The sequence below is a fragment of the Mastomys coucha genome, unplaced genomic scaffold, assembly GCF_008632895.1.
Source record: "Mastomys coucha isolate ucsf_1 unplaced genomic scaffold, UCSF_Mcou_1 pScaffold15, whole genome shotgun sequence".
Classification (NCBI taxonomy): Eukaryota; Metazoa; Chordata; class Mammalia; order Rodentia; family Muridae; genus Mastomys; species Mastomys coucha.
This window is the reverse complement of record NW_022196897.1, coordinates 56,883,559-56,893,948: the sequence shown is the minus strand read 5'-3', so window position 1 is coordinate 56,893,948 and position 10,390 is coordinate 56,883,559. Positions and strand designations below refer to the sequence as shown.

At 46.4% G+C, this 10,390-nt stretch overlaps 1 protein-coding gene and 1 long non-coding RNA gene across 2 annotated transcripts in view; one reads left to right on the top strand and one right to left on the bottom strand.

Moving 5' to 3' along the window:
* Positions 1-1,278, top strand: part of LOC116090284 — a 4,303-nt gene extending 3,025 nt beyond the window's left edge. Inside the window, exon 2 of the long non-coding RNA XR_004118630.1 lies at positions 851-1,278. This is a non-coding gene — a long non-coding RNA (uncharacterized LOC116090284). The remainder of the gene's footprint in view (positions 1-850) is intronic.
* Myo3b (myosin IIIB) overlaps positions 1-10,390 on the bottom strand; it is a 403,285-nt gene that overhangs the window by 311,450 nt on the left and 81,445 nt on the right. The window contains exon 10 of the mRNA XM_031370554.1: positions 972-1,117. Coding sequence (XP_031226414.1) covers positions 972-1,117 — 146 coding nt within the window. The remainder of the gene's footprint in view (positions 1-971; positions 1,118-10,390) is intronic.

The window sequence follows — 10,390 nt, the reverse complement described above, 5'->3', positions numbered from 1 at the left end:
AAAAAAAAAAAAAAAAAAAAAAACAACCCGGCTTGAGCGAGGCTGTTTTCGGAATGTTAGTTGTTGGTTTGCTCACATCTGGATTAGGTATAAAACGATAATATTACGTTGATCAACGCTTGAGAGCCCCATCTGCATATAAATAGGCCTAATCAGAAATGCAAATTGCAATTTCCAGAAATGGGTAAAAGCTGCAGATAGCTGTGCTTTTGTGCGGATAAGGGAAGGTCAACACGTGTATTGTGACATCAGTTCAATGGCCCAGAGTGATCCTTTGAGAGAGCCATTTGGAAAATACAAATTATCTATCAATCTGCACCCAGACTGAGCTGGGCTCCCCCACCATGTGTCCCTCCCTAACATAGATCAGCTCAACTCCTGTCAAAGAACCACACTGCATATGCAGACCCTGAGAACTTACAGAGTAGGCCATACACTTGCATCTAAATGGCCTCTGAGACTCCTCTGCGAGGACTTTCCCACTGATGGGTGAAGAATAAGGTTTATGGATAATGAGACACCTTTCAAATTGATGTCACTGCTGATCTGAGTGGATACAATAATATGAATATGTATTTTGGGGAGCCCCCAAATTTCTCCAATGCTACAGTAAGTACACTTACAAAAAAAAAAAACCCGTTGGTGTTTAGACTGATTATTTAGTCCTAAATCGCATCTGTGTTTCTCTCACGCAAAGCACAAAAAAAGAACATTTCAGGGAAATTGTAGTACTGGGAATTGACAATCGCTCCACGTTCTAGCCATTTCTCAGGGGTGTGATCTTGCAAAGACTAGTATCTCCTTGTGTCCCCCCACCAACTCTGATTTTTTTTCCTCATCTTTTTGAAAGGGAAAGATATTACACAATCGAGCTTTCTCAAATTCGGAGAGAACTTGCATACCAACTAGCTTCCCTCCAAAACCGGTTTCATGGAGCACCGATGAGTCAAGAGCGCCACCTGGTGTCCTACCTTGGGATCTTAAAGAGCATTTTCACAGGATGCATTTCAAAGAGGGGAGGGTCTCCATCGCCCAGCTCAATGGCTGTGATGCCCAAGGACCAGACGTCACAACGAGCGTCATAGGATGAGTCATACTGCTGCTCACAAGCAATGACCTATCAGACAAAAACAAGACAAACACATCAGGCCACTCTCACCCCAGATGCCTTGAAAACCTTGTTGTTCCATTGACCAAGCAAATGTTGAATGAATGGGAGCAATGAGATGTTTGTAGGCTAGATAGACTTTGTCTGTGCATAACTGATTCATCATCTGATATGCTTACTAGCTGTGGTCCTTTTTCTTTCCTTCTGACAGGGTCTGCCGATGTTGCTGAGGCTGGTCTCAAATTCACATGTTCATCTCTTCCCGTTCTCATGTGACAGTCACTCATGTGACAGTCATGAGTGCTAGGGTTTACAGATGGTTCCACTCAGAAACCATGTGTTGAACCACCTCAGTACAAAGCCCACCACGAGGCAGTGTATGGGAGAGAGGCCACTCTGTCCTCATACTGCCTGCTTTTTGTTCCACTTTAAAAGAAAAGACTTGGTATGCAAACCGTACCTCCATGCCAGCTGTTAAATTCAAACACAAAAATCAGTTACTCTAAAGAATGGCTAATACAGCGTCTTTGGGAGTGTAACCTACTGAGCAGAAGGAAGACCCCGTGGTTATGAAAAGTAGAAGCCACTCCACCCTACAGTTTCCCTTTAACCAACAACATCAGAACCGTACGCAACATCAAACAACCTCAATGAAGGGTTTGTGGGTACCACTACATTTTCTTCCCTAACTGGGTAGAGAGCAGGGGGACCAGAAATGGCTGCAGGTTTGTCCGTGGGTTGAAGAACAGGAATTCTTGGAGGATTCTGTTTCTATCAATGTTCTAAGTCTCTCAGGGGAAGGCAGACTCCTGACTGTCATGCAAGACTGGGAGAAAGGAGCAAGCAGAGGGTAAGAGGGACCCAGAATCCCCTTGACCTTGATGCTGCTGCCCAGAGCAGGCCGGAGGCTGATCTGATGGCTAAGCACCACGTTGGTGAGCATGGGGTGGGCAGGCTGCTCCCCCCCACCCCCAGGCGGTCATGTTGTCTTTGGCTTTTACTCTGGATGAGACAACTACTTATGGTGAGCAGACAAGAGGCAGGTCAGCCTTACATTCTAGCAGCTCCCCTGGCTGCATGCTGAGGGCAGAATCAAGAGAAGGGGGACACAGAGTCAGTCACAGTGCTATTGTACCAAGCAGTTATGAGGGGCGAGAAATAACTACATTCTGAATGTAATTCTGAAGGTTGAACCAACTGGAATTCTGAGTGGGCTTTTAAGAAAAAAGACTTGTGGGGAGCTCCAAAGTGTTTGACCTGAACATGTACCAGAGAACTAGAGGTAAATGACATGGAAAGGAGAGAGGAGAAGCCGAAGCTTTCAAATCTCAGGGACCAGGGAAGTATCCAATGGCAGATAGTGATTTTAACCCCTAAGACCCCCCAAGACCCCCTACTGGACATCTGACCTAGAGAATTATATATATAAAAAAAATACTCTGGCCTGTATGTGCTACCCCTCACCCCCCAGTTCTCGTGTTAGAAATGTGATCCCCAATGCAACAGTGATAGGAGATATGATCTTTGGGGAGATGTCCAGTCTGGAAGCCTGACCCTCATAAATGGATTCATGTCAAGACAAGTATGTGAGAATGGCTCTCTTGCCTTCCACCGTAGGAGAATTGGAGGCCCTCACAGAACCCCAGCACCTTCACATTCCCAGATCTTATGATTGTGAAGGAATAGATTTTTGTTCCCTCTAGATTGCCCTGCCTTGGGTATTTACTACAAAGTAAATCAGCAAAATAAAGAATGTATGTTGTGCCAAGTGATGGTGGCTTCTTCTTCTTCTTCTTCTTCTTCTTCTTCTTCTTCTTCTTCTTCTTTTCTTCTTCTTCTTCTTCTTCTTCTTCTTTTCTCCTCCTCCTCCTCCTCCTCCTCTTCCTCCTCCTCCTTCTTCTGCTGCTGCTTCTGCTTCTTCCTCTTCTTCCTCTTCCTCCTCTCTCCCCTTCTCTGCCTCCTCCCCCTCTGCCTCTTCCCTGGTCTCTGAACTAGAGAAAATTCTCCCATGGACCTGCACCACAGGTCTGCCTGCCACCCCTTCATCAGAATAGAATGTCTTCTGAAGACTATCCTGTCATGAGTTCAATGCATTATTTTCAAAAATAAAGTTCAGAGCACTCTGAATCTGGAAGCAGAGGCTATTCAGTGCCTCTAAGGACCTCACTTTCCTTGCCCCAAGCAGGCAACAGCCGGCAGCATTTACAAGGAGCCCCAGGGAAGGCTCCTCAACACCTCCTGGGAGTGACATTTTTGAAAGTTCTGGACAAACCTAATGTTAGACCTATTAATCAGAAGAGAATTTGCCAGTTTACTAAATCCACCCTCCCCCAAGCAGGATCTGAGACCAGGTGAAATATAAAGCTGACCTCTAATAGTTAAATGGCAAGCTACAGCAATCATCAATGTCCTCAGACAGTGCACACTAGCATGTCTGATAAGGGACGTGGGCTTCAAAATCTCAGGACACTAGAGAAAGGCTACCGAGGAAGGTGGTGGTGTCTTGCACTAGTAGTCTACAGCGTCCAGAAAGACACTCCAGGTTCAGCCTCTCAGATGGAACACAAAAGCCAACCCTAAGAACACAGCCAAGTGTAGAACTAGAGACGGGCTGACAACCTCACCAGCACTGTCATAAAATATTCAAAACTAGCTTCAACTTGTCTTTCCAGACAGACGCCGAGTTTACAAGCAGAAATACACCTCTCAGCCAGTTCTTCGCCCAGAACTCAGTTCATCAGACGGCAAAGAAACTTGCCTAAGGAAGTTTGTTGAAATAATTCACTAATTGTTATTTTGTAGCCGTGAGCCAGACAGGGCACCAGGCCCCGCGGAGGGAAAGGCAACCGAGCCGTTCAGCTTCAGAAGCAACCCGGAGAGAGGGAAGGAGCCTGTTACCTTCCTGATAGCTGGTTACTCAACGGGGGGAAGCAGCCCTTCTTGTGGCAGACCTCTGATGGACTTAGAAATGCTCTGAGGATGCCTCCCACGCGAAGGCCAGTGCATCTACATCTATAAATCTAACACAAAACCATTGCTATGAAGAGGGGAAAACACACCATACTTCGTAGCTCAGCCTTCTTGTCGTGGCATAAAACTGAGTTAAAGCATGCTGGGGATGTTGGATCTTTGTTTCCCTTGCTGCAGGAGAAGGGACCTCACAGAGGACTTCCGGATTGAAGTTTTGTTAGGAAGCTGAGAGAGCACCCGTGGCTGGCAAGGAAGGCACTGCTTTGAACCAGGCTGACTAACTTCTAGAAGTCCTACAGGAAGTATAGAGATAGAGAGGTGAAGGTGACGCTGACAAAGGTCCAGGATCCCACGAATCATCTCCCACCCTCCGTATCACCTCACTGCCCCACAAAGTGATGAGTGTGTCTGCCACCTCTCATAGACACACAGTGTCTATGTGAAGAATGTGAATGAGTGAGAGACGTCAAAGGCTGAAGGAGTTAGAGCTTCATTTCACCTGGAGATGAGGAGGGCCGTCAATGAATGTAAGGCACCGGTTCTATGTAACCAGAAGAATATGTCTCTTATACAGAATTGGATACATCATTTTGCTAACTCAAAGTGAGTCTCTGTTTACCCCTAATCAGGTGTAAGTCATCACCGATGTCCTCAAGAACTTTCTCAGTTTTTCTTCTTCAGTACATAGATGGAGCCAAGGACTGGATCGATCCTGGGTTATACTCCTGAGTTAGGTCGCCAGCACTTGGTTTATTATTGCTATTATTTTTTATTTATGTGTGTCTGTCTGGGTGTGGGTTTGTGTATGTGAGTGCAGTGCCCACAAAAGCCAGCAAGGGGCATTAGATGCCATGGAACAAGAGTTATAGGCAGCTGTGAGTGGCCCAAAGTGGGTGCTGGGAACTAAACCCAGGTCCTCTGCAAGAGCAGCAATTGCCCTTAACTACTGAGCCAACTTTCCAGTGACCTGTTCTTGGTTATTTTCTGCTGTGTTTTGTTCTAGTGCCAGCCTCACTCTACAGCCCAGGCTAGTATTGAACTCCTAATTCAGGAACTCTCTTGATTTATAAAATGATAGCACTGAGAAAAAAACAACCCATTTCTATCTCCTCCAGCCCTAACGTTCTTTAACTTCATGATTTCTAAGTAAGCGACCTTGGGATAGTATTTGAAAGGTGAGGGGGAGGGACTAACATCCCTGTGCAGATTAGCTAGAGTGTAATGTAGGTTATTATGAGGCAGGCACTCTCTTGATGGCTGGAACCTTGAAGGGTTTTTATCACTGATGCTTTGTAGAAGGGCTTAAAGTCCAAGAAAAGATACCAGTAGCTGTGCTAACAGCTCCGTTAAGGAAGATGAACTTCAGCTAAAGAGCAATTGTTTGGATGCTGGTTAATGGTGCGTGTCCAGGTTCTTACCTCGAAATGCAAACTTAGGGCTCTTGTGGTGGCACTTAAGACTGTACTCTCGCTTATTTTAGGAAGAGGGAAAACACGAATGCCAGGATTACCAGCAGTATCTATGCACTGGTAGCTTTAGGGCCCAGTACTAAGATCTATCCTACACAGAGGTGGCCTTGAGTTCCTCAGATGTCAGTTGTAAGCACTTTGGCCTCCAAAACTTTTCTTTCAAGGGGAGACTGGGAACAAGCAAGAGCCTTCGCGGTGGTTTAGTCACGGGGAGGATTAGCATTCTCTCTGAGGTCTGGACCTCAAGAGACAGCTCTCTTTAGTCTTCCTCATGGGAATCGGTGTCAGGTTGCAGACTCTTTAAGGCCTTCTAGTGACCTCTTCCTGCCCCAGTGGTGGATGAGTGTCCTCCCTCTGCCTTCTGGAACTTCAGGACGTGGAGGCTTTCTTGACTTGATGCCACACTTACGTAGCCTCTCTGTCTCCTTGTCCTTGTCAGCGTGGGCATTCTATTAAAGACAGCTGGTGATCTTTTCTGTTGCCAGATTTGGCGGGGGTGCATTCTTGGGTCCTGGAGATACGGGCCTCTGGTTAATAGAGGAAAATGTAGAGCCAGCAGCCTTCCTCTTGATTTTAGCACCCCTCAGTGGGTGACTTTGACAATATATTCAATCTCTCTTTCTTCTCCTTTTTTCCCCCCATGCAAACTGGGCAGCCCATTTCTCAAGAGCCTCCAAAATACCATCAAAGGGGTGATTATCCCACCTTTTCCTTTAGCACCGAAAGCTTATCAGTAAATAAGCCGCTCATCGCTGCTGTATAACTTTTCTTTATTTGCTCCTTTGACATCCCTTGCATTTTGTAAAATGGCTATAGGAAGCGTGAGTTATTTTTTATAATAAAAGCAGCAAGTTCTTCATTTGACCTTTGTCCTGTGAGCACAAATATTAAAACATTTACCTGTCTTTTCCTCCTGCAGAATATTTCCCAGGATTCTTCATCGAGGAACCACTAGGTTAAAGGTGGTGGCCTGTTTATAAAGATTCTCCCGAGTAATCAAAAAGAAATGTACCAATTCCCATCTGTACCCATTTCTACTGTAGGCTCGGGGCCAAAGAACTCTCACACTTCCTCAGGCCCTCCTGGCCCTGTGCAATGCTCCATGGCTGCAGCTTCATTTCAGTCCAGATAAAGCAGTGGGGCTCGCTGAAGAGGCCTCCAAGAGGTAGGCAAGAACTTCTTTTAGAATGCCCTGGGCTCTCAGAGCCCAAGGGAACAACAGCCCTTCTTATCACAAGGTGCCACTATCTGTAGAGAACACCTGGGCCACGCTGGATGTCTAAAGGCGAGAAACGGTCCACACAAGAGCCCCAGAGTCCAGGAACCTAGATTTCTCCAGTAAGAAGTTGAGCTTAAACCCTTATCAAATCATATCAAGAGCCGCTAGGCTAAAAAATCTCTTCAATAATATCTTCACCGAGACAGCCTTATCCCATGTTTTACTGTCCTAAAAACTTACCAAGACTGAAATACAGTATGTCTTCTTTGGATGTAATTTCTTCACTAATATTTCTGAATGTCATTAGAGATTTAATTAGGTTTGCTTTCTATATTCTGATTTCCCACCTTGCTAGAATCAATCATGCGGTCCAAAATTATAACCAGAGGTCGAGATTAAATTTTCATCCAAGTACACAGGCAAAATGCTGTTATCTTAAGAGCTAAATTCGGCTAAATAAGAGGCAAGGCAAATAGACCTAATGCCATTACTCCTTGGCTGACCTTGAGCCCCAAAGCGAGGGCAACAGACTAGCAAATAAGATGGGCTGAGAGGCAGGAGGGTAAATAGGATCCTTCATTTTGCTTACACATCCATGCAGCACAGTTGATAAAGGTTATTGATCATAAAGCTTTTTAAAATGGAACATCATCTCTGTAATCAAAAACTGCAGCGGTGAATATTCCAGCGTTGAACACTTCCTGTCGGTTTCACATACAAACATCCCGATGGCTACTTGCGGAGATAGTGAGTCTCCTCCCTAAAATGAAATATAACTCAGAGAGCAGATGTAGTAGAGATTTTAGGAAATTTTTATTTGTCAGTTTGGTTGGTAGGTTGGGTTTTAATTCGTGAACCAGATGAACTACAATAGATTTCCTTGTTATTCTTTCAAAAGCTCAAAAATGGGATGGAGTCTATATTTTATGTATTGAGAAATTGCTAGAAATAACTTAGACTATTTATGAACTTCAGAACAGTTTATAATTTGGGAAAAGTCGACTAGACTTTTCCCAAACTTGTAACACTCAGCCAACGCCTTTAGAGAAATCAACCCAGGTTCATGTTTAAAATACACACAGCAAGCTTATATAATAACATCGACTTCCCACAGGCCAGGTGGGAGAGAGGAGGGTGGAGGGGGACTCATTCTAACTTGGAGGTTAGCAGACGACTGACATTTGCACCTTTATCCTCGAAGGCCCAGGGAGTGTGTCCCCACTTCTGCCTTGTCTGGCAAAGCCCCTTCCCAGAATCATGGTTAGCACCCAATACACACCTCCATGAAAGATGAACTAGCACGTCCATCTGTGGCTGCCTCCTTAGGGCTCTAGGGGCCTGATCAGTCTGGAGGCCTAGTGCATTCACTCTCTGCCCTCACTGACCTAGCAGCTGCCTCCCTGCAGATGGACACAGAAGTACTGTGGAACTCATCAGAAGAGGAAACTGGTCTATAGCATGTAGTTAGCAGACTTATCTAAAGCCACACTGTTGGTTCAAACCCAGCGTGAGGGCAAAACATTGTGATTCCCAGTACCATCCGAGTTAGGTACATTATGGGGACTCTTATAATATGGAGAATGCCAGGCCACCACCAATGACATTTTGTTTTTCTTTGAGTGGAAATGAAAGCAGCTCTCCCTTTCCTCTGCCACTTACGCGCCCTCCTCCAGAGAACAAACTACAGAGGGTTCTCCAGCTCCGGCCACTCTACAGCTGGTTAGATAAGTACCATTATCCTGAGAGAAGAAACAGAATCAGAACAGTTAAGCAACCTGCCCAAGGTCACACAGCAGGCAGGTGGAATTGAAGCATGTGCCCACAGCAGGAAGATGGTAAGGAAAAGCTTGCCTTTCACCTTCAGGATGCATTTGGAAATCAAGAAGAAAGGCAAAGCAGAGGCATGGGACGGTCATTGTAGGCAATCACAATGCCCTGGGAAACATCACCCTTCCTAACAGAGTGACTGCTTGACTTTCTGAAAAAGGTATGGAAATCTCCAGGGATAGAGGACAGCGGTAGTCACCCTACCTCGGACTGCTTTTGCAATCAGAGCTTGCCAGGCTCTGCGGGACTCCTTTCTAACTCTGCCTCTTTCTGTGGCTTTCCTCTGATAGCTCAGTGACCACTCAGAAAGGAAGCAATGGCAGAGTTTAGCTTTAGCATGATTTTCCTTCCACCTCTGGAGCATAGGCTCACAGGACAGGGAGTCACCTAGAAGTTAGGACCCTGGGCTCAGGAGAGCTGTGTGACTGATTCCCTCGGCATGTGCCCTCTGCTCCGGAGGACATCTAGAACATCGTTGGGAGGTGGGGGGCAAAGAGGAATGTACATATGCTTTGAGCCTTCTCACCTCCCCACAGAGGGTTTGGAGGAGAGCCTAGAAAGTCCCAGATGCTGACTGGAGGCTGCAGCTTTGACACTTTCTACTTAGTGGGGTGGAGAGATCAGAGGCACCCACCCTTACGCTCCCATTCCCAGAACATCTGGACCTGCAGCTTGCAGATGGGGTCCTATACTTAGACCCACCAAGGAGGGTGGTGACATGTCAGCGCCGCCTGCAGGGCTGCTTCCCACCTCCACACTGACACATGACTCAGTTTCTCCACCCAGCTCCAGCGGAGGGGGAAACATTCCCTGAAACCCAGGGGACGTTATATCTGTCCCCAGCCATCAACCTTGGAAGGTTCATTTCACCCACCCAAGTCACTTCTGAGAGCAAAAGGAAGGACAGTGAGATTTCTGCTCTGTTTCCCAAATAGGAAGGGAGGGAATAAATGCCAGGGAAACCAGGAAACACCAAAGGCAATAGAATCTCAAAGATGAGCCCACTGGGAGAGAACCAGAAATCCTGAAGCCTGTCTCTGAGGTTTCCTGGGCTCTCAAAAGCCTTAATTTCTGATGGTAAGTATACTGGCAGGTGGGGTCCTCAAGGACCCCAGGCTTTGGGTGTGTGAGTGTATGTGTGTGAATGTGAATGTGAGTTTGTTTGTGTATGTGAGTGTATGTGTGTGTGAGAGTGTATGCACATGCGTTCGAGTGTGTATTTGCACAGTGTGTGGTGACAGGGCCTTGTGCATGTTTGGCAGGTGCTGGATCCACAAGGAAGTCACTCACTCCACCACAACCCTCCCAAGATTTCGAAGAAGTTCAAGTGACACAGACTAAAAAAAAACAGGCCACCAATGTCACCTTCCCTTACCATGACTTTGGTGAGGCTCTGCTCCCATTATCGAAGGATCATAAAAGCCATGGACTATAAAAGCAGAGAGGAGCTTGCCCTGCTGAAACTGGCAAGTGTTCTCTGTGAAAGAGGAAAGAGCAATGGAGGCAGAGACTACCTATGCCAGTCTCTGCTCATATGTGAGCACAAGGGGTTCGTTGTTGTTTGTTTAAGCTTTTCAAGACAGTATTGCTCTGTGTTGATCTGGTTATCCTAGAACTCATTCTATACACCAAGCTGACCTCAAACTCAGAGATCCATCTGCCTCTGCCTCTGCCTCCTGCCTCCTGCCTCCTGCCTCCTGCCTTCTGCCTCTGCCTCTGCCTCTCTGCCTCTCTCTCCTCTGCCTCTCTGCCTCTCTGCCTCTCTGCCTCCTGCCTCTGCCTCCTGCCTCTGCCTCC